General features: G+C 43.1%; 1 protein-coding gene across 1 annotated transcript in view; it reads right to left on the bottom strand.

Annotated features, from left to right (window-relative positions):
• LOC123992857 (vesicular glutamate transporter 3-like) overlaps positions 1–25,164 on the bottom strand; it is a 44,286-nt gene that overhangs the window by 9,821 nt on the left and 9,301 nt on the right. The window contains 6 exon segments of the mRNA XM_046294429.1: positions 3,386–3,535; positions 3,851–3,993; positions 7,038–7,124; positions 14,772–14,859; positions 15,142–15,256; positions 23,506–23,624. Of these exon segments, the coding sequence (XP_046150385.1) occupies positions 3,386–3,535; positions 3,851–3,993; positions 7,038–7,124; positions 14,772–14,859; positions 15,142–15,256; positions 23,506–23,624 (702 nt within the window).

Consider the following 25,164-nt stretch of genomic DNA (forward strand, 5'->3'; position numbering starts at 1 on the left):
TGCACGTCAAGCTCGTTGGGCGTTGTTTTTCGCTCGTTTCGAGTTTGTGATTTCTTACCGTCCGGGTAGTAAGAACACCAAGCCTGATGCCTTATCCCGTCTCTTTAGTTCTTCTGTGACTTCTACTGATCCCGAGGGGATTCTTCCTTATGGGCGTGTTGTCGGGTTGACAGTCTGGGGAATTGAAAGACAGGTTAAGCAAGCACTCACGCACACTGCGTCGCCGCGCGCTTGTCCTAGTAACCTTCTTTTCGTTCCTGTTTCTACTCGTCTGGCTGTTCTTCAGTGGGCTCACTCTGCCAAGTTAGCTGGTCATCCCGGCGTTCGAGGTACTCTTGCTTCTATTCGCCAGCGCTTTTGGTGGCCTACTCAGGAGCGTGACACGCGCCGTTTCGTGGCTGCTTGTTCGGACTGCGCGCAGACTAAGTCAGGTAACTCTCCTCCTGCCGGTCGTCTCAGACCGCATCCCATTCCTTCTCGACCATGGTCTCACATCGCCTTAGACTTCATTACCGGTCTGCCTTTGTCTGCGGGGAAGACTGTGATTCTTACGGTTGTCGATAGGTTCTCTAAGGCGGCACATTTCATTCCCCTCGCTAAGCTTCCTTCCGCTAAGGAGACGGCACAAATCATCATCGAGAATGTGTTCAGAATTCATGGCCTCCCGTTAGACGCCGTTTCAGACAGAGGTCCGCAATTCATGTCACAGTTTTGGAGGGAGTTCTGTCGTTTGATTGGTGCGTCCGTCAGTCTCTCTTCCGGGTTTCATCCCCAGTCTAACGGTCAAGCAGAAAGGGCCAATCAGACGATTGGTCGCATACTACGCAGCATTTCTTTTAGAAACCCTGCGTCTTGGGCAGAACAGCTCCCCTGGGCAGAATACGCTCACAACTCGCTTCCTTCGTCTGCTACCGGGTTATCTCCGTTTCAGAGTAGACTGGGTTACCAGCCTCCTCTGTTCTCATCCCAGCTTGCCGAGTCCAGCGTTCCCTCCGCTCAAGCGTTTGTCCAACGTTGTGAGCGCACCTGGAGGAGGGTGAGGTCTGCACTTTGCCGTTACAGGGCACAGACTGTGAGAGCCGCCAATAAACGTAGGATTAAGAGTCCTAGGTATTGTTGCGGCCAGAGAGTGTGGCTTTCCACTCGTAACCTTCCCCTTACGACAGCTTCTCGTAAGTTGACTCCGCGGTTCATTGGTCCGTTCCGTGTCTCCCAGGTCGTCAATCCTGTCGCTGTGCGACTGCTTCTTCCGCGACATCTTCGTCGCGTCCATCCTGTCTTCCATGTCTCCTGTGTCAAGCCCTTTCTTCGCACCCCGTTCGTCTTCCCCCCGTCCTTGTCGAGAGCGCACCTATTTACAAGGTACGTAGGATCATGGACATGCGTTCTCGGGGACGGGGTCACCAATACTTAGTGGATTGGGAGGGTTACGGTCCTGAGGAGAGGAGTTGGGTTCCGTCTCGGGACGTGCTGGACCGTTCGCTGATTGATGATTTCCTCCGTTGCCGCCAGGATTCCTCCTCGAGTGCGCCAGGAGGCGCTCGGTGAGTGGGGGGGGTACTGTCATGTTTTGTCTTATATTGTCTTGTCATTTTGCTTTCCCTTCTGTTCGTTTTCCCCCTGCTGGTCTTATTAGGTTCGTTCCCTTTTTTCTCTCTCCCTCCCTCTCTCTCTTCTCTCTATCGTTCCGTTCCTGCTCCCAGCTGTTCCTATTCCCCTACTCAATCATCTAGTCTTTTCACACCTGTTCCTTATCTTGCCCTCTGATTAGAGTCCCTATTTCTCCCCTTGTTTTCCGTTTCTGTCCTGTCGGATCCTTGTATATTGTTCGCCGTGCTGTGTCTTTGTCTCGCCCTGTCGTGTCTTGTTTCCCTCAGATGCTGCGTGTGAGCAGGTGTCTGAGTCTGCTACGGTCGGTGCCTTCCCGAGGCAACCTACAGTTAATGGTCGAGTCTCCAGTCTGTCCTCGTCACTACGAGTGGAATTAAGTTTTTTTATGTTTTGTTTTCTGCTCTGATTGTCCAGGAGTATTGCCTATTTCCTTTACTGGAATAAAGACTCTGTTTTCGCCAAGTCGCTTTTGGGTCCTCATTCACCTGCATAACACATTTCTCTAATATACTGTACTTTCTCTGATGAAAGACAATCTCGAAGTTGAAAATAAATGATGATCCACTTGAGTCTTATGATAATAAGAGTGTTGTTCCATTTACTATGGATAACAAATTGCAAAGAGATGTGTTAGATCTAAATCCATGCTCTTCAACCGATCGCTACCTGCACCTACCCGCCTGTCCAACATCATTACTCTGGACGGCTCTGACTTAGAATACGTGGACAACTACAAATACTTAGGTGTCTGGTTAGACTGTAAACTCTCCTTCCAGACCCATATCAAACATCTCCAATCCAAAGTTAAATCTAGAATTGGCTTCCTATTTCGCAACAAAGCATCCTTCACTCATGCTGCCAAACATACCCTTGTAAAACTGACCATCCTACCAATCCTCGACTTTGGCGATGTCATTTACAAAATAGCCTCCAATACCCTACTCAACAAATTGGATGCAGTCTATCACAGTGCAATCCGTTTTGTCACCAAAACCCCATATACTACCCACCATTGCGACCTGTACGCTCTCGTTGGCTGGCCCTCGCTTCATACTCGTCGCCAAACCCACTGGCTCCATGTCATCTACAAGACCCTGCTAGGTAAAGTCCCCCCTTATCTCAGCTCGCTGGTCACCATAGCATCTCCCACCTGTAGCACACGCTCCAGCAGGTATATCTCTCTGGTCACCCCCAAAACCAATTCTTTCTTTGGCCGTCTCTCCTTCCAGTTCTCTGCTGCCAGTGACTGGAACGAACTGAAAAAATCTCTGAAACTGGAAACACTTATCTCCCTCACTAGCTTTAAGCACCAACTGTCAGAGCATCTTACAGATTACTGCACCTGCACATAGCCCACCTATAATTTAGCCCAAACAACTACCTCTTTCCCAACTGTATTTGATTAATTTATTTATTTTGCTCCTTTGCACCCCATTATTTTTATGTCTACTTTGCACATTCTTCCATTGCAAAACTACCATTCCAGTGTTTTACTTGCTATATTGTATTTACTTTGCCACCATGGCCTTTTTTGCCTTTACCTCCCTTCTCACCTCATTTGCTCACTTTGTATATAGACTTGTTTATACTGTATTATTGACTGTATGTTTGTTTTACTCCATGTGTAACTCTGTGTCGTTGTATCTGTCGAACTGCTTTCCTTTATCTTGGCCAGGTCGCAATTGTAAATGAGAACTTGTTCTCAACTTGCCTACCTGGTTAAATAAAGGTGAAAAGAAAAAAAAAAAATCTACACCACACAGAGAAGACCCACCTTGCCGATAGAGAAGCCGAACACCTCCTCGAAATAGGCCGGCTGGCTGATCAGGAGCAGATAGAAGGTCCAGCTACGGCAGAAGTTAGCAACGATGATGGCATAGACAGGCATGGAGGTGAAGAAACGGAGCCATGGAGTCTTGAATCTCTGTGGTGGGCCGGAAATAGGGGATCTGATCTCACTGACAATCTCAGGGCTCAATTTCAGGGGTCAACCTGGGTTATGTATTGGGTTATGTTTTCATTTTCAAGCGTGCCATCGATTTCAGGGGTCAACAGCACTCAAATAGGAAGCCTACTGTTGTTAACCTGGCTTAAGTCTCTTGTCAATCTTGATTATATCTTACACGTGTGTCACAAAACTTCTATAAGTACTCACAAGAGCATGATATTTGAAATGACATAAATCTTTATTATACTACAATAATGTATCTGACAGCAGCCAGAGTGAGTAGCAGCATACCTCAGTGGCGCTCAATATTTTGACCCCCTCGCCAATGGTGGTCTCTATGTAGATCCTCTCCTCATTGCTTATAGTGGGGTGGGCGGCTGGGCTCCCATAGGCAAGCAGGAGCCAGAAGATGTACCATATGATCCCAAATACACCTGAATGTACAGAAATAAACAACACAGGTCATCACCAATGCTCTTATTGTTATATGGGTATAACAAAATAGTCTGTTTTTACTAGACTTCCAGATTACGGTTCATATTGTAACTATGAAGCACTTAGGGACAGATTCCTGGTCACGTATTAAGCATAGTCCTGCACTAAAAAACAAGCTCCATCGGGAATCTGCATTGAAAATGTTTTTTAGTTAAGGACTAGGCTTAATCTGTGTCCGAGAAACCGCCGCTAAGGGCTTTGTTATAGATCATAGAGATGGAAAGACGGCACACCTCATTAATTGGATCATCTCTCCCGCTGACTAGGAATTAATTCCATGATCCCTCCTGAATCCCATAGGAAGTCTCCCCCAGTTGTCTACTTTAAAATTATGAAAGCCTTCAATGATGCTGCCCATGCTAAACAGGCTTTGTAGCAAGTGCACCCTCTATCCATCTCAATGTACATGTAAGTGATATGGCAGCCTAGTAATAACTGGGCATTGACCAATTCTAACAAAACAAAAACAGGTTTAGAGATTCTTGCAAATGTATAAAAAATAAACGGAAATATTTAGTATTATGATCCTTTGCTATGAGACTCGAAATTGAGGTCAGGTGTATCCTGTTTCCATTGATCATCCTTGAGATGTTTCTACAACTGAATTGGAGTCCACCTGTGGTAAATTCAATAGATTGGAAATTATTTGTAAAGGCACACACCTGTCAATAGAAGGTCCCACAGTTGACAGTGCAATTTAGAGCAAAAACCAAGCCATGAGGTCGAGGGAATTGTCCGTAGAGCTTCAAGACAGAATTGTGTAGAGGCACAGTTCTGGGGAAGGGTACCAAAATAAATCTGCAGCATTGAAGGTCCCCAAGAACACAGTGACCTCCATCATTCTTAAATTGAATACATTTGGAACCACCAAGATTCTTCCTAGAGCTTTCCGCCCGGCCAAACTGAACAATCGGGGGAGGAAGGCCTTAATCAGGGAGGTGACCAAGAACCCGACGGTCACTCTTACACAGCTCTAGAGTTCCTCTGTGGAGATGGAAGAACCTTCCAGAAGGACAACCATCTCTGCAGTACACCAAATCAGGCCTTTATGGTTGAGTGGCCAGATGGAAGCCACTCCTCAGTAAAAGGCGCATGACAGCCCGCTGGAGTTTGCCAAAAGACACCTAAAGACTCTCGGACCATGAGAAACAAGATTCTCTGGTCTGATGAAACCAAGATTGAACACTTTGGCCTGAATGCCAAGCGTCACGTCTGGAGGAAACCTGGCACCATCCCTATGGTGAAGCAAGATGGTGGCAGCATCATGCTGTGGAGATGTTTTTCAGCGGCAGGGACTGGGAGACTAGCCAGGAACGATGCAAAGATGAATGAAGCAAAGTACAGAGATCCTTGATGAAAACCTGCTCCAGAGTACTCAGGACCTTAGACTGCGGCGAAGGTTCACCTTCCAACAGGACAACGACCTTAAAACACACAGCCAAGACAACGGAGGAGAGGTGTAACGGCTCTCTTCTATCTCCTCCTCTGACGAAGAGGTAGAACAAGGATCGGACCAAAATGCAGAGTGATGATGATTCATGATATAATTTTTAATGAAAGAAAAAACAATACAAGCGGAAACGACAAAATAAATGAAAAGTGAAAAACCGAAACAGCCCCATCTGGTGCAAACACAAAGACAGGAACAATCACCCATGAAAACACTCACAGAATATGGCTGCCTAAATATGGTTCCCAATCAGAGATAACGATAAATCACCTGACTCTGATTGAGAACCGCCTCAGGCAGCCATAGACTAATTAGACACCCCACAAAACACCCCAGAAAACACACCACAATAACCCATGTCACACCCTGGCCTGACCAAATAAAGAAAGAAAATACAAAATACTAAGACCAAGGCGTGACAAGAGGCTTCGGGACAAGTCTCTGAATGTCCTTGAGTGGCCCAGCCAGAGCCCTAACTTAAACCCGATCGAACATCTCTGGAGAGACCTGAAAATACCTGTGCAGAAACACTCCCCATCCAACCTGATAGAGCTTGAGAGGATCTGCAGAGAAGAATGGGAGAAACTCCGCAAATACAGATGTGCCAAATTTGTAGCGTTATACCAAAGAAGACTCGAGGCTGTAATCGCTGCAAGTTGCCTCAAAAAGGTGCTGAGTAAAGGATCTGAATACTTATGGAAATGTGATATTTCAGTTTTTAGCGGGGGAATAAATTAGCAAAAATGTCTAAAAACCTGTTTTTGCTTTGTCATTATGGTGTGTTGTGTGTAGATGAGGATTTTTAAAAACTTATTTTAGAATAGGGCTGTAATGTAACAAAATGTGGAAAAGTCAAAGGGTCTGAATACTTTCCGAAGGCACTGTAATTAGGTAGGAATCCCAGACAGGAAAACTTTAATTTCAGTTAATTAATCATGTGATTAGATCACAAGAGAGCTACGGAAATGTTACTGAAACGCAGCAGGCACAAAGTGTCTTATGAGATTGTGTGAGTATCTTAATCAAACAATAATTAAAATGAATTTGATAAAACAGACGAAGCAAAGAAATTAGAGAACAATCTAAGACTGGTGTAATACTAATGACATAATGACTGTGGTGCTTTGCATGTCACACTAGTGACAACTAGTGTACTGTGTGGAATGTTGCTCAAATGGGAATCACCCACCTACTGTACTTTATCATAGTTGGGCCAGGTCTTGTGAAAGCTGTTCTGAAGTCATATAAGTAATTAAGTTGAGAATGAATATACATTTAGAAACTCAAGACACTTTTCCCCCCTATCGCTAGATCATAGACATCTCCCTGTTTTTACAAAGATCACTATCTTTGGTAATTTCCGCCATCTAGAGTATCTGAACATCAGTGCATGCATTTCAATGATTTTTCCAACCAAAACTCAATATGCAAACCTTTGTATGCATTCCTGTATGAAATAATTGTAAACCACGCCTATATAATCCACATGGGTTCAATTTAGCAATTTAATATTGATTTTAAAAAAAATCTTACCATAGATATAGAAGACTGAGGGCCATCCAACGAACTGAACCAGTACTCCTGCTAAAGGCATGGCAATCACAGCACCTGCATATGAACCTGGAGATAAAGAAAATGGAAAACAATGAACATGCCAATGTCATAGTTCTCTTTGGTCAGCATCTAAATGAAATCCCAATAAAATGACTAAGTAGTGATGCCCTGGTATCAAAACTAGCTTTGACTGAAAAAAGCTTAGACTATTACATGATCATTACTCCACCTCAGCACCTCAGCAACTCTTCTTCATCACTAGAAAAGGACTACTAAAAAAAAGTATGACTTGTCACAAAAACATGAATAATCTCAGTTATTGTAAATGTCATGCAACTGCAACCCTATTGGATTCATCAAATTTGGACTTATTGGCACCATCCTTGGGAGAGGATGTTTTAATGTATATTTTATTATCTGATGGCCTTATAAACACTCTCCATTTGAATAGGCCAGGGAGCAAGCTCCTTCAGAGCGAGCAGGTGAAGTGTGTGAGGGCAATCTTTCATTCAGAAGTGATGTCAAAAGGGTTTGGAAGCACCGGTTGTCATGGCTCCAGTTTATTATGAAAGATGACTGTTTTAATGCATTTTCGGGGAGAACAACAGCCGACTTCTGCAAAAGGAAATCACCCCTGTAACACATAATTTTAAGGGGTCCTTATTACAGTGTAATTACATATGTATAGTATTGTAATAATTCCTAGTTACACTGTACTAACAACATGTAACTGGTGGTACCTGCAGTCTGTAATTACAGAGATGTAAACTAAGGTTTGTTACCATGCTTGTTACAAATGTTCAGGTTTCCGATAAGATCTGAACACACCATTTTTCACCTGAACACACCACATGATAAATATTAGCCAATTTAAAACCAACCACCTCATTGACAACATAAGCTATAAAGGGCTCTGGAGTATGATGCCCAGGCCCAGATCCTGCTTTCTTTTGAAATGCATGGAAGCTTATGAGCACTATGCCAAAAACAGGGTTTTACATAAATAAATAGTTTAAATTGTTAAATTGTTTAACAGTGGATTTTACATGTAAAGCAATTGTAGCTAAGGAGGGTGGGGCTTGACAAAGGATGAATTACTTTATCAAGCATCAATCAAACATTTTTACCACATTAATAAACAGTTACGGCTGTCACGCCTTGGTCATAGTGTTTTGTGTTTCGTTATATATTTGGTCAGGCCAGGGTTTATTTTGTGGTATTTCGTATTGGGGTTTTGTAGTTATTGGGATTGCGGCTGAGTAGGGGTGTTGCATAGGCTTGGCTGCCTGAGGCGGTTCTCAATCAGAGTCAGGTGATTCTCGTTGTCTCTGATTGGGAACCGTATTTAGGTAGCCGGGGTTCACTGTGTATTTCGTGGGTGATTGTTCCTGTCTCTGTGTAGTGTTCACCAGATAGGCTGTAATTAGTTTTCACGTTCCGTTTGTTGTTTTGTATTTGTAATAGTTATTTCATGTATCGCGATTCATTCATTAAAGTACATGAGTAACAACCATGCTGCATTTCGGTCCGACTCTCTTTCTACAAACGAAGAACGCCGTTACAGAATCACCCACCACACACGGACCGAGTGGCGTGGTAACAGGCAGCAGGAGCAGCGAAGGGAGGACGTTATGGACAGCATAGGTATGGAGTATACAACGTGGGAAGAAATAGACAAGTGGGCAGTCGACCCAGAGAGAGTGCCGGAGCCCGCCTGGGATTCGCTGGAGCAGTGCGAAGAGGGCTATAGGAGAATGGAGTCGAAGAGAAAGACACGGCGGCGCAGAAAGAAACCCGAAAGTCACCCCAAAAAATGTATTGGGGGAGGGCTCAGGGAGAGAGTGGCAGAGTCAGGAGTCAGACGTGAGCCAACTCTCCCTGTTAATCGTGAGGAGCAGCGATCAAAGGACTTCTGGACTTGGGAGGAGATATTAGACGGAAAAGGACCCTGGGCTCAGCCTGGAGAATATCGCCGTCCCAAGGAAGAACTGGAGGCGGCTAAAGCGGAGAGGCGCTGGTATGAGGAGGCAGCACGGCGACGTGGATGGAAGCCTGAGAGTCAGCCCAAAAAATTATTGGGGGGAGGCTTACAGGGAGTATGGCTATGCCAGGTAGGAGACCTGCGCAAACTCCCTGTGCTTACCGGGGGCTAGAGAGACCGGGCAGGCACTGTGTTATGCTATGGAGTGCACGGTGTTTCCAGTGCGGGTGCATAGCCCGGTGCGGTTCATACCAGCCCTTCGTATTGGCTGGGCTAGAGTGGGCATCGAGCCAGGTAAGGTTGGGCAGGCTCAGTGCTCAAGAGCTCCAGTGCGCCTGCACGGTCCGGTCTATCCAGAGCCACCTCCACACACCAGTCCTCCGGTAGCAGCTCCCCGCACCAGGCTTCCTGTGCGTGTCCTCGATCAGTGCCAGCACCACGCATCAGGCCTACAGTGTGCCTCGCCTCTCCTGTGCTGTCGGAGTCTCCCGCCTGTTCAGCGCTATCAGAGCCTTCCTTCCCTCCTGCGCTGTCGGAGTCTCCCGCCTGTTCAGCGCTTCTAGAGCCTTCCTCCTCTACAGCGCTGCCGGAGCCTCCTGCCTGTTCGGAGCAGCCTGAGCTGCCAGTCTGCATGAAGCAGCCAGAGCTGTCAGTCTGCAAGGAGCTGCCAGTCTGCAAGGAGCTGCCAGTCTGCAAGGTGCTGCCAGCCTGCATGGAGCAGTCAGAGCTGTCAGCCTGCATGGAGCAGTCAGAGCTGTCAGTCTGTATGAAGCAGCCAGAGCTGTCAGTCTGCATAAAGCAGCCAGAGCTGTCAGTCTGTATGAAGCAGCCAGAGCTGCCAGTCTGCAAAGAACTGTCAGTCTGCAAGGAGCAGTCAGTCTGCAAGGAGCTGTCAGTCTGCAAGGAGCTGCCAGTCTGCAAGGAGCTGTCAGTCTGCATGGAGCAGCCAGAGCTGTCAGTCTACAAGGAGCTGTCAGTCTGCAAGGAGCTGCCAGTCTGCAAGGTGCTGCCAGCCTGCATGGAGCAGCCAGAGCTGCCAGTCTGCATAGAGCAGCTAGATCTGCCAGAGCCATGATATTCTAGATCTGCCTGTCAACCTGATTCTTCCAGATCTGCCAGTCAACCAGTCTCTTCCAGATCTGCCAGTCAACCAGAATCTTCCAGATCCGCCAGCCAGCCAGGATCTACCGAGCCTACTACCTGCCTGAGCTTCCTCTCAGTACTGGGCTTCCTCTCAGTACTGGGCTTCCTCCCAGTACTGGGCTTTCTCTCAGTACTGGGCTTTCTCTCAGTCCCGGGCTGCCCCTCAGTCCCGAGCGGCCCCTCAGTCCCGAGCTGCCCCTCAGTCCCGAGCTTCCCCTCAGTCACGAGCTGCTCCTCAGTTCAGTGGGGTTCTGGGTGAGGACTATTAAGCCATGGTCGGCGGCGAGGGTGGATTATCCCAGGACGCGAAGGGGAGGAACTATGACATTAATGGAGTGGGGTCCACGTCCCGAGGACAGACGCCCACCCGGACCCTCCCTATGGTTTTGAGGTGCGTCCAGGGGTCCGCACCTTGGGGGGGGGGGGGGCGGGGTTCTGTCACGCCTTGGTCATAGTGTTTTGTGTTTCGTTATATATTTGGTCAGGCCAGGGTGTGACATGGGTTTATTTTGTGGTATTTCGTATTGGGGTTTTGTAGTTATTGGGATTGCGGCTGAGTAGGGGTGTTGCATAGGCTTGGCTGCCTGAGGCGGTTCTCAATCAGAGTCAGGTGATTCTCGTTGTCTCTGATTGGGAACCGTATTTAGGTAGCCGGGGTTCACTGTGTATTTCGTGGGTGATTGTTCCTGTCTCTGTGTAGTGTTCACCAGATAGGCTGTAATTAGTTTTCACGTTCTGTTTGTTGTTTTGTATTTGTAATAGTTATTTCATGTATCGCGACTCATTCATTAAAGTACATGAGTAACAACCACGCTGCATTTCGGTCCGACTCTCTTTCGACAAACGAAGAACGCCGTTACAACGGCAAACATTTGGGGATAGTCATTCAGTGCTTGCCAAATTGTAACCTATTAAGCTTGGTCAAATAATATGTTTATAAATGCATTTAAAATGGTCATAAGACAACCCCTTATTTTATCATGTAACCTGGCAAGGGTTTCACAGTTGAAGAACATGCTCACTTTGGATGCATTAGTGCACTTATTTATTTAAGGCATCTTCATTAAGGCACTACAGAGGGTAGTGCGTACGGCCCAGTACATCACTAGGGCCAAGCTTCCTATCATCCAGGAGCTATATACTAGGCGGTGTTAGAGGAAAGCCCCCAAATTTGGAAAGACTCCAGTCACCCAAGTCATAGACTGTTCTCTCTGCTTCCGCACGGCAAATGGTACCGGAGTGCCAAGTCTAGGACCAAAAGGCTCCTTAAAAGCTTCTACCCCCAAGCCATAAAACTGCTGAACAATTAACCAAATGGCCAACAGATTATTTACATTGACCCCCCCCCCCATTTGTTTTTTACACTTCTGCTACTCACTGTTTTATGCATAGTCACTTCAGCCCTACCTACATGTTCAAATTACCTCGACGAACCTGTACCCCCACACATTGACTCTGTACCGGTACCCCCTGTATATAGCCTCGTTATTGTTATTTTATTGAGTTTCTTTTCATAATTTTTAACTTTCGTTTATTTGGTAAATATTTTTTTAACTCTTTCTTGATCTGTACTGTTGGTTAAGGGCTTGTAAGTAAGTAAGCATTTCACGGTAAGGTCTACACATGTAATGTTCGGTGCATGTGACAAATAAAGTTTGATTTGATTGTGATCACGTCAATATCTGCCCACTGCACTCGAAAATAACAACAACCTCTAACGTGCCCACAATTTGTGTTGACTGACTCACAGTGACAGTGGTACTGAGATCGAGAAGAAAGTTGTGAGCAAAATACAGCCATAAGAGATTGGTTGTACAGGAGAGGTTGTATAGGAGACAAAAGGTTATATAGGAGGCAAACACGTCCACATAGGAGAGAGAAGGTCGGTTTTCCATGCAATTTGTTTTGCTTTTTGGATACAGAAATTGAGCTGGACAATTTAGCATAGGTAGTTAGCTATCTAGCTAGCATTCTACATATGCTAAATCATCCTGCAGAATACCAAAAACTAGCTAGCTAATGTTAGCTTCCTAACTTAATTAACATCCACAGACTTTCCATGCCTTGACAGCTAACTTTATCTAGCTAGCTACCTACAGAGGGCAAATAGCAAGCTAGCTGGGCTCGATCATGGTCTTATCTTCCCTGAACCTTGTTCTCAGGGTATCCATTACCAAGGTTATTAAATGAGACACACCCAGCATGTTAATGTTAGCTTGTGTCAACACACCTATGAATAGTTCCTTTTTAAAGTAAACACTAGCTAGCTTATTCGTTTTGGCAAACACCATAAGTTTTATGCTAGCAGGATAACACAACAACTAGCTGGGTAGCTAGGTCTAGCTATAGGCTTAAACCCTAAAAAAACATCTAATAATGTTAGCAGAGATATTGGAGGAAGTTTTCTGTACTGTCTCTGATGATAGTTAGCTAGTAGGCTAATTGTCTTAGCTATATTCCCATATACATTTACATTTAAGTCATTTAGCAGACGCTCTTATCCAGAGCGACTTACAAATTAGCTACATTCTGTTTCTCTATGACACCTTTCCCATTGGGTCTCAGACTCCAGGATTGGAAAACACAGAAACAGATGAAAAAACAGACATTGTCGATTTCCATTGTTACTTGTAATGTTAAAAAGGGGAGAAAAAGACAATCCTATTCTCTCTGAATTAGCTAGCTGGCTAGGTTGCTCAACATACTATACGCTGCAGATTTCAGTCACCACCACAAAAAAAAAGTATGTTATTGAGTAGGCCTATATTTTTTGTTTATTCTAGTTAATCAAATTATGAATCCAACAATAAAAAGCTGTACTATGTTGTAGTCTTTTTACATGTTACAATAAAGTTGACTAAATTAGAAGCTCATCTTTTGGTTGTTTTGACTTGGTAATGATAATAATAATAATAATAATAATAATAATAATATATGCCATTTAGCAGACGCTTTTATCCAAAGCGACTTACAGTCATGTGTGCATACATTCTACGTATGGGTGGTCCCGGGAATGGAACCCACTACCCTGGCGTTACAAGCGCCATGCTCTACCAACTGAGCTACAGAAGTAGTAATCTGATCTGTTTTTGTAAACTCAACCAAATTTACGCAAATTATACACTTTGGGGGAAGGGGGGGGGGCTGCTAGCAATAAAATTGTGTTGACAGGTAAGTTATTTGAGCCTATTGAGCCTCCAACCTTTCTAATCTTGGACACCCAGCGCATCTGTCCATGAGAGATTGTCACGTTGTGACAGTTGTTACTAAATTGGATGCAGCTGAGAAGAAATGAAACACAATATTTGTGAATTTAGTGGAAACTTGCCCATTTGTGACAAGCAAGGCAACAAGCATTTGTTGTTACAGATCTATCATTACTGACTGCAAATGCCACCAGTTAAATGTTGTTATTACAGTGTAACTATGAGTTATCACAATTAACTACAATACTTGTTAGTGTAATTACACATGTAGTTACATTGTAATAAGGACCCCATAAAATGAAGCATTACTACAACCTATCCCATCCCCATTTGACCACAATGCTAAACATCTCTGGACAGAGAACAATGAGACATATATTCAATGGCTCGATTAGGGTTGATTGTGGTTATGGGTGTAACAGAAAGGCAGGCAGGTTATTTTTTAATATCCATTCGATTGAATAAATTAATTCGATTTTTGCACTTTCACCTGTGAAGTTCATCATAATTTATTTAATCTGTAGCCTAACAAACTGCATGGTTACCCGAGTCGTAGTGGGAGGACCACACACCATATAGCATATTATTGATATCTTTGCAAGGGGGAAGATGGTGGAGGTGTCACGCCTTGGTCATTATATTTTGTGTTTTTGGTATATGTTTGGGTAAGCCAGGGTGTGACATGGGTTTATATGTTGTGTTTCGTATTGGGGTTTGTAGTAATTGGGATTGTGTATGATTAGGGGTGTGTCTAGTTAGGCTTGGCTGCCTGAGGCGATTCACAATTGGAGTCAGCTGCTTATCGTTGTCTCTGATTGGGAACCGTATTTAGGTAGCCTGAGTTCGCGTTGTATTTTGTGGGTGTTTGTTCCTGTCTTAGTGTTGTAGTCACCAGATAGGCTGTAATAGGTTTCACGTTTCGTTTGTTGTTTTCATATACAGTTATTTCATGTACCGCGATTATTTTCATTAACGCCAGGGTAGTGGGTTCGATTCCCGGGATCACCCATACGTAGAATGTATGCACACATGACTGTAAGTCGCTTTGGATAAAAGCGTCTGCTAAATGGCATATATTATTATTATTATTAAGTCATGAGTAACCTACACGCTGCATTTCGGTCTGACTCTCTTCATACAACAGACGAACATCGTTACAGGAGGCCCATATTAGCAATATTTGCGCATCACCATTTCACACATAATTTATTTTACAGAACAAAAAGATCCCACCATGTCGAACAAACAAATGATCTGTCGGTGTTTATAAAATTGTGCCTTAAAATCTTGTTTTCATTACAGCTCACGTGTTTTTTTTTATATGGTATGACTTTCCTCAAATAAAAACTGGATGGAAACGTGGTTAGTGTTAATTTCACTTACCACAGAATGAGGTGGTGACCAGACGACTTCTCTCTAGGGGAGGAGCCCATTTGGCCCACATCCCATGGCATGCTGGGTAGGTAACACCCTGTATAGGAAGCATTACAGGGCATCCTTATTCTGAATGGTCAAATAATCAACTGGAGTAAAGAGATACAGATATATACAGTACCAGTCAAACGTTCTGAATGGTGTGTCCATCTTTTGACTGGTACTGTATACGTGTCCCTGTACTGTAGATGAGCTTTGTCAAATGTATCAGTCATTATGATGAGTAACGTTGCCACCTTCAATTTGGCTACATTTAGTAGATTTGGTTTAAATTTGGCAATGAAAGTGTCAAAATCCAGCAACACTGAAGACGACGCACCTCCACCAAGCCTTGTAGGATGCGAACTAACATGACACAGCCGTAGTGCCTCCTGGCTGCTGACGGGATGAACATATTCAGTATGGACGTGAGGAAAATGGCCGCCCCAAACACTCTGGGGAAACATTACATTATAGTGTAACTAGGTTATAGACAACAATGGTGAGCAAAAATTACTACAAAGGGTAGCATTTTCCAATATTTGCGTACAGGATCTTGTAGGGTCTTAGTTTGAGCCAGCTTGCTACAGCAGGGAAATAATCATTCAGCAACAGGTAATGTACATTTTTGTAGGGGTTGATAACTTTTTCAAAAGGGAAAGTCAAGTCTGACAAAGTGGAAACTTCAGAAACCAAAGTACAAATTTTAGATTTCCTGCATTGCAGAAAACTTATCCTGCACAAGGGTGATAAAATTAAGATCCTACATCTGTACCCTTCCCTATGCACTTATTTGGACAGTGAAGCTAAAACTTTGAATTTGACACTATACTCCAGCATTTTGGATTTGAGATCAAATGTTTTAAAGGAGGCGACAGTTACAAAGGCAAAACGCAGTAACTATGCCAACAGTCAACACCAGCCATATGCAGGACCTGCAGAAGGAGCTACATGAACTAATGCAGAAATTTCTCAGCCACCACCATCCACTCTACAGAGTCCCACAAAAACCCAGGACCAAGCCAACAGCTGAATCAGAAGGCACCAACCAACCAGCCAACCCAACCAACCAACTAATGCACCAACCCAGCTGAGCCCCTCCATCTCACGACCTGTAATTACTCCCATCATTCCTGCCATCCTCTACAGACCTGACGAGAAACCAGATAATATATTAATTATGGAAAGTTTATACTAGAATAAACTTTTCCCAAATAAAATGGTGGCAAAATGATTGCGCCTCACAACAGATAGAGCTATGAGGCTCTTGACTGTGGCCCAGCTTGGCTCCCACAGCCCTATCATCATTAACACAGGGACTAATGACCTGCCTGCCCAACAGGAGAGGGTGGCCAAATCACTAAGGGGAGTGATAGAGAGGGCCTCCACCATCTCCCCCTTGCGAAGATTGTAATATCTACAGTAGACTGCTCCAGAGAGATTTCCACCCTGCCACCATCCAGAGGGTATATGCCAGCATCTCTCGGGACTGTATGCTATGGCCCAACGTACACCTGGCCCACCATCCCACCCTCAGCCTGGTCTTTCTTTCCGACAATGTACACCTGTACAAAGAGACAGTCCCCACCTTCGCAAGGATGTTAAAGGATGTTGCTTTGGGTGGCCAGTTCAACTCACCCCACAGGAGCAGTAGACCAGCCACCAACTCCCTGAGACAAATCAGTTGCTCCTTTAGACCTGCATCCGTTGGCGCCTCACAGAGGCTGGAGAACAGCCAGCAACACTGCCCCCCACCCACCCCCCATCGCTTTTCTTCTGAGGAACTGCATGCAGATACACTGAGCTATGCACAAGCCGTACGCAGTCAAAGAGGCCCCACGCAGTTTTTGGAAGATCACAGGCCACACTACCCTCCACACACCCCTCTTTAATTCCCCCTACAACCTCCCTCCCATGCTACCAGACCAGGCCCGCCTCAGCACAGCTCAATCAGACTCAACAAATAGCTGCAGATGATCCTATGCTTGTTAACTGTTATGGGAATAAGCTGAACACCCCCTCAGAATTTAAATATTGTAAGGGGCTTGGGCTAATGTACTGTACCTTAGTGTGTGATGTATGATAAAACAAATGTTTACACAATTGACATTTGTGTACAAGACTCGTGTCCTGACAATCTGGTTCTCGGAAACATGGTTAAATGGTTTGTCTCTGATAAATACATTTAAGTAAATTATTATATTGTATTTAGATGTGACAGATTACAGAAAGGGGGAGGAGTGTCCATATATGTAAAATCTAATTTCATGGCATCCCAACCTTAAAATAGTTCTGTTGCTAGAATTTGAGCTCCTGGTTGTACAATGGTTCTCCCTTTAAAAGTTGGGTTTGGTGGGCTATGGGAGAGGTGACATGCCTTGCAAACATCCATTAATACTGTACATTTAAAGTCCCTAAACTCGGCAAGGGTCTATTGTCCTGCTTATAGCCCATCAAGGACATGTTGTTTGCAGAGTCCACAAACAGGAGGGGGAGTTCCAGAGTTTACAGAGCTTACAGATGTCATTCCTCGCCCTCTTTAACGCATCATTCTCCACCTGACTCTCTGCCAATGCCGCCTGACTCTCCGCCAATGACGAGTGACTCTCCGCCAGCCGCGTGACTCTCCGCCAATGACGCCTGACTCTCCACCAATGATGAGTGACTCTCCACCAATACCACCTGGCTCTGGACCAATGCATCAGCTGATTAATTTAACAATCATGGATAAAGCTATTTAATTAAGGGTTTCAGTTAGGGAAATATGGCGCTGTACAACGGGACCGGTCGGGAGTAGTGTAGGCCTAAGCTATTAAGGGACTGCAAGTGAAGAGCATAAAAATCCTAACATTTCCAAATAAAATTCTGATTGATTTATCAAGACCATTCCCCATGCTCTGTGATTCAGTGATATTTATTCCTTATTGTCCTGCTGATAGTTGAAAAACCATCAGAATTTTGAAATTTTATTTTTATAATTATTTCATTAATGAAAGCATAAATACTGTACAGTAACAAAAGCATAAATACTTTACAGTATATGCTTCATCTGACATTTTGCAGTTGCATGAGGTTTGTAGTTAGAAATGTAAAACTTAAGAGTATTTATTTTCTCACACCTAAAGTAGCTGAGCTATTAGACCAGGCTTACTTGACAGTTAGAAGTAAATGCGTATCTACGGATGGTGTTAAATCAGACTTCCTGTATATTACAAAAGGTGTTCCACAGGGGTCGATTTTGGATCCTGTACTTTTTACTGTTTACATTAGCCATGCTGGCTAAGTGGGCCTTGAATTCTAAATAAATCACAGACAGTGTCACCAGCAAAGCATCCCTACATCATAACACCTCCTCCTCCATGCTTCACGGTGGGAAATACACATGCGGAGATCATCCGTTCACCCACACCACATCTCACAAAGACACAGTGGTTGGATCCAAAAATCTCTAATTTGAACTCCAGACCAAAGGACACATGTCCACTGATCTAATGTCCATTGCTCATGTTTCTTGGCCCAAGCAAGTTTCTTCTTATTATTGGTGTCCTTTAGTAGTGGTTTCTTTGCAGCAATTTGACCATGAAGGACTGATTCACACAGTCACCTCTGAACAGTTGGTGTTGAGATGTGTCTGTTACTTGAACTCTGTAAAGCATTTATTTGGGCTGCAATTTCTGAGGCTGGTAACTCTAATGAACTTATCCTCTGCAGCAGAGGTAGTAACTCTGGGTCTTCCATTCCATGGACCTCATGAGAGCCAGTTTCATCATAGCACTTAATGGTTTTTGCGACTGCACTTTAAGATGCTTTCAAAGTTTTTGAAATGTCCATATTGACTGACCTTCATGTCTTGAAGTAATGATGGACTATCATTTCGCTTTTCTTATTTGAGCTGTTATTGCCATAATATGGACTTGGTATTTTACCAAATAAGGCTATCTTCTGTATACACCCCTACCTAGTCACAACACAACTGATTGGCTCAAATGCATTAAGGAAAGAAATTCCACAAATTAACTTTTAAGAAGCCACATATGTTAATTGAAATGCATTCCAGGTGACTACCTCATGAAGCTGGTTGAGAGAATTCCAAGAGTGTGCAAAGCTGTCATCATGGCAAAATGTGGCTCTTTGAAGAATCTCAAATATAACATATTTTTTAGATTTGTTTAAAACTTGTTTGGTTACTACATGATTCCATATGTGTTATTTCATAGTTTTGATGTCTTAACTATTATTCTACAATGTAGAAAATAGTAAAAAATTAAGAAAAACCCTTGAATGAGTTCTAAATCTTTTGATCGGTGGTGTATATTATTGAAATGACATCCACCCTGTATTCAAGAGAATGTTGTGTCTCAACCTGTAGGATCTAAGCTACAACATATGCAAATATATATAAAAAATCTAAGTTTATGCATTTTTAGATAATTGATATTGAAGTAAGAAAAGGGTAATTTTAAAAGGAACAAAAACTACATCCTGAAATTATTAAATTATTTGACAACCCTGTTCGTAAACTTAACATTTATATCAAACTCAACCGTTTATCTTTTCCAGTGATGAAGACATGGATGTTTGGGTAGGGTGGGGTATGGGGTATGCAAAATGTGTCACGTTCTGACCTTTATTTCCTATGTTTTGTCATTATTTAGTATGGTCAGGGTGTGAGTTGGAGTGGGCAGTCTATGTCTGTTTTTCTATCATTTGGGGGATTTCTATGTTTCGGCATAGTATGGTTCTCAGAGACAGGTGTCATTAGTTGTCTCTGATTGAGAATCATACTTAGGTAGCCTGGGTTTCACTGTTTGTTGGTGGGTGATTGTCTATGTTAGTTGCTTGTGTCAGCACAGTTCTCATGATAGCGTCACGGTCATTATTTGTTTATTGTTTTTGTACAGTTTACTTGTTTTTCATCATCTATTAAATGATGCATTCACACCACGCTGCGCTTTGGTCCGCTTCTTACAACGATGGGTAAACATTGAACGACTTCCTCCTGAATGTTTTGTCATTCAGGTTAAAACGGTGACTTTCTGACCACTTCTACCATGGGAAAACATGTATGGAAAGTTGTTTAAAACAAAAGTGATGCTGTCAAAAAGTGAATTAATTGAAATGCATTTACCCATGACACCTTCAAATGGGGGGACTAGATACATAGTGCATTCATTTCTAAACAGTAAAACATATGTATGAAAATACCCTAAAATAAAAGGTGACAATCTGTACTGTCGCTTCATATAACACATTTGATCTCAAATCCAAAATGCTGGAGATATAGAGCCAAATAATACATTTTTCTTCACTGTCCAGATAAACACGCAAGGGAGTGTATGATACAGTAACAGCTACATACAGAATTATAAAATCTTAATGAACACTTGACATACAACAACCAGGTCAACAACAACCCACCACAATTACTGTCATGGCCTGTACTGCTGTAGATCTAAAGGTTAAAACCAGTCACAGGTAAAAGAAAGTGAGCACCCAAGACTATCTTCTAATTGACTCAACACCAATCATCAATGTCCCTGAAATAGTCAGTCCCTCCCAGGTCTCCCCTAGCCTCGACTCCAGATGTTCTAGATTTAGGAGAATATGGTGTGATCTCTGGCATTGCAAGAATGGGTCTCCTTCTGACAGCTCAAAATGACCAATCCAACATAACAATATGACAGTTCTAATACATCTGCCTTTGAGGGACAGACAGAGATCCCATACGATTCTGCTTCATCCCCATTGCTTTCTTCCTTTCTTCCACCCCTCCTTTTTTCCAAAAACAAAGTTTAAGTGACACTCGTAATATTCCAGTGGCTGGCGTCTCAGGGAGAAATCAGATGCAAGATCTTTCATTATTTACTCCGTCAATGGCATGTTCTCTTTTCCTGTGAAGATTTTATTACAGGACTACTATCAGCCCCATCAGAGCTGCACGCTCACCACACACACACGCACCACACACACACCGGACGGTATTAACCCTTACCTAATACACACACACACACACTGCATGCCTTTTTCACTTAGGTACCTGAAACCTTTCAGTTATAGCTCTAACGCCACACACTGACTACCAATGCCAAATATCCCGTCTTTCAGTTCTAATCCTCACCACACACATTTTTTTTACAATTGCTAGGACCCATTTCTTAATACTTAGGTCACTTTTTCAAAACTCTTCACACAGTGAGCATAACAGAAGTCTTTGTGGGCTAAACTGTGGATCATTTTTCATCGCTTTGGCACAAAATGCATTCAACGACTACATCTTTCAATTTTCATGAACTCTCTTCTCACTCAGACACAACCACCACCAAAACTCTGTGTTCCTACAGGCCAATTTGCACATTTTAATACTCTTTTCAAAACTGTTCAACTTAAGTTCAAAACCTAATATAACACAAAATTGAATAAGACATAAATTTGCTACATTTCTACAGTAATACCGTATTGAAATATATTCCAAATCTAAAAAATGAAATACTATCAAAACTATTTGACCAACCACAGCTGATTCCCGTTGTAGCTGAACACCTACCCAGGTGTTAGTCTTTCAATTACATTACCACCTATACAAAGGGGACATCTTAGGAATAATGCTGTACTATAATGTAAACATGGACCCAGCCAGAGATAGAGAAGTGGCTGACAGAGGAAGAAGAGTGGGCTGGGAGAGGGAGAGGAGTACGTACGCGTGGTGAAAGAAGACTGAGAGGAAGATCAAGAACTGTCGTCTCAGATGAGATTAGGGCTACTATAATTGATCATGTAATAAATCATGGTCTATCAATGAGAGAGGCTGGTCTAAGAGTGCAGCCAAATCTGCAACACTCAACAGTGGCATCTATTCTGAGAAATTTCTGGCAAAACAACAGGTAAGATGTGCATTCTGCAAGGGCATCTGACTGAACTGCACATTACAGAAGGAAATTGAGCAAAGCCTCCAAATCTACTTGTGGGTAATTGTAAATTGTTTTTGTATTTCTGCTTAGGACCGAACGGTTACCTCCTACAGGCGGGAGAGGTTGGATTTTCACTGGTGTGCAGTAAACTGCAATCGTTGATATGGTCATCAGAAAGAATGGCATAAAACTCCGAGATTCGGGACGAGTGTTAGCAGACAATGTAAGCACAACAAATATTTCTAAAGTCCTGAAACAACATCAAGTCAGGATGAAGCAGTTCTACACTGTCCCCTTTGAGATGAACTCTGAACGAGTCAAGCAACTCAGGAACCAATAAGTCCAGGTAAGATGACTATAAAATACAGAACTGGTTTTGAACAAAACCAAACAGGGCAGAGGCACATAATGGCATGTTTTAAGGCATAATGTAAACTTCTGTAATAGCCTAACTCTTATGTTGCCTTGTGAATTTATTTTAGAGAGTCATGGAGATTGAAGCCATGCAAACACCCCACATACAGTATTCATCTTTGTGAATGAGGCTGGTTTCAACTTGGCCAAAACACAGCGGCGAGGAAGGAATGTGATTAGAAAAAGAGCCACAGTGGATGTCCAGGGCCAGAGGGGTGCCAACATCACAATGTGTGCAGCAATATCCTCTGATGGATTCCTGTTACACAAACCACTAATTGGGCCATACAACACCGAGCATCTCATTCCATTCCTGGGTGACCCCTATGGAAGGGTTGTGCCAGGTGAGGAAAGGGTTGCAGTGAGGTGAAATCGGCCAACGTTTGTAATTGTATGGGACAATGTGGCATTTCACCACTCCCGTGCAGTCACAGAGTGATTTGCATTCCATCCCAGGATGATGTCACTTTTCCTCCTTCCTTACTCTCTATTCCTCAACCCCATATAGGAATTATTTTCCTCATAGAGGTGGAAGGTTTATGACCACCATCCACATGATCAAATGTCCCTCCGGGATGCAATGAATGCTGGATGCCTGGAAATATCTGCAGAAGATTGCCAGGGCATGCCAAAATATTCTTTCCTCTGTGTATTTCCCAAGATGACATAAGATGTGACGTGGATGAGAACCTGTGGCCAAATGCATAAGACAGAGTTGACTAGTATTGCTACTGTATCTGTATCGGTAATCCCTCAATGCCATAAAATGCCATAAAACATATTGAAACGTATTGCATCATGTCTGATATATTCCTGTAACATAAACTGCAGTGAATTCTAAACAGTAGAGATGTGTCATTCTTGTTTTGTAAAGAAAACATTGTGTAATGCTACCTGTTGATCGTGTTGTTTAGGTCATTGTTTTATGAATGACAATGTGTGCTTGTTGGGTGACAACCTTTGCTAGTGTTATGGAAGAAAGAGTTGACTTGAGACATGTATGAAGTGTTTTGATAGTTATAGGGTATTTTGAACGCATTTGGAACGTGAAATTAACTGCTGTGCCAAGCTGAAAGTTAATTAGGAGAACTGTGTGAAGAGTTTTGAAAAAGTGACCGAATTATCGAGAAATGGGTCCTAGCGATGGTATAAAAAAAACCTTAACAGAGGTCTGCATTCCAAACCTCCATTATCAATAGTCAATGATCTTGAGCCACCCCAGTCACCTATTTAACACTCTCTAGTCCACCCACAAACCAGTTCTATTAAAATACCTTCTATTTCTTGAATTTCCTGAGTTTTTCAGTATAGTAAACAGTGCCCATATTGGGACAGCCCCAGGGTCACAAGGAGTGAGAGTGTTAGCAGTGGGAAGGTCTCACCTGTTGGCGGCCAGCTTGTTAGAGATGAAGCCTCCAGGGATCTGTGTGACGATGTAACCCCAGAAGAAGGAGCCATGGATCAGTCCCACAGTCTCTGGGTCCCAGTTGAATTGAGCTGGCTGGTGAAGAGGGATAATATAAGGTATTTAACTGGTTATGAGTTATTTCACATAAGAAGCATTTGTGTATGTGTCCAGGGCTATTATGTTGTTAGAGTTTGAAAATAGAACCAGAAGACTGTTTGGGGGATGCTGCTGTCCTTCAGAACAACACTTTGACATTTCCATCCAAATATCAGCTGTTGAATAGCAATGGCACTATACTACAACATAATACAACATTCAAGGGTGTTTTCACCTGATCCCCTGTATCAGGGATGGATGAATGATGTAGATAATTAAGAGGAATAAACTCAAGATTTAGATATGCAATCTTTTTAGTATTTTGACTGAAGCCTATAGGCCTACATTGATGACTGCTGGCTAACAGGTGATGATAGATGAATCACTGATGTTAGCCAGCAGCCTATAAGTGTTAGCCTATACATGCCCATTTACTAGGCATACTATGGAATTATATTATATTTTAAAATACTTTTTCAAAATTCAATCACTGTGGCCATTGATATCACTCTGTGGTGATGTCACTAAACTCGTCTTTCCACAATAGTGCCCTCTCAGTACTGTTTTTGTGTTGAAAATGTTTGATGTTGTTTTCTCAAGTTAAACTACATATTTGTTCAATCTATATTCCATATAATCTTACAACAATTGCTGTCGTTACATCATTTAATTCCCTTGCCGTTATTGCAACATTATAGACAATTCTGTTTCATTTTCATACCATAGGCCCATTTATTTAGGTATGATACGGATGCAGTGTTCGGGACTCACGAACAACGCTACACTCATGAGGAAAGAGTTACTTCAATTTCGCTCAATAAATTACTATTTATATACTGTATATATGTTTTCTGTAATACTCCTAGCCACTTACAGTGGCGATTTTAGCACGTACATCTTGGTGGGAAAAACTCCCAAAACATTTTTTAAATGCATGCCAGCAAAGCCACTACACGACAAAACACTAAACAATACACAAATTGTATTGTAACGGTGACCAGGGGCACAACCTTCACTGGGGACCCTCCACATTCTTAAATTTAATTTTTGTTGCCCACAGTTTTATCATTGGAATGTGATACAAAACGAGGCATTGGTGTCCTTTAGGACCATGCAGACGCCTCTGAGCGTTCGGGTGGGCTGTTTGGAGTGTTTATCTAACTGGATAAAAAATACATATATAATAAAAATAAGTTATGCCCTCCCCCCACTTCTAAAACCAAAGTTGACCCCTGACGGTGACAAATGGTGCCCACAAACTGTTGGGCCCTACATAAAGCTGTCCCAATAGCAGAGCTTTCTTTTCAGCACCATGGAGTGAATCCTTACCACCACTACACCTGGCTATCAGCGGAGCCTTGTCTGGCTGTGAAACAGTTCATTCAGCCTCATTTACTGCCTTTAAAAAAAACATAGCTGATATGGCTGACTTGCTTAAACAAATGTGTTTTCTACTGACAATTGAGATGTACTGCTGCCTGCAACATCCTCCAGCATGACCGGTTTGGCGGTGGGTCAGTCATGGTGTGGGGTGGCA

Source organism: Oncorhynchus gorbuscha, linkage group LG02, assembly GCF_021184085.1.
Source record: "Oncorhynchus gorbuscha isolate QuinsamMale2020 ecotype Even-year linkage group LG02, OgorEven_v1.0, whole genome shotgun sequence".
Classification (NCBI taxonomy): domain Eukaryota; kingdom Metazoa; phylum Chordata; class Actinopteri; order Salmoniformes; family Salmonidae; genus Oncorhynchus; species Oncorhynchus gorbuscha.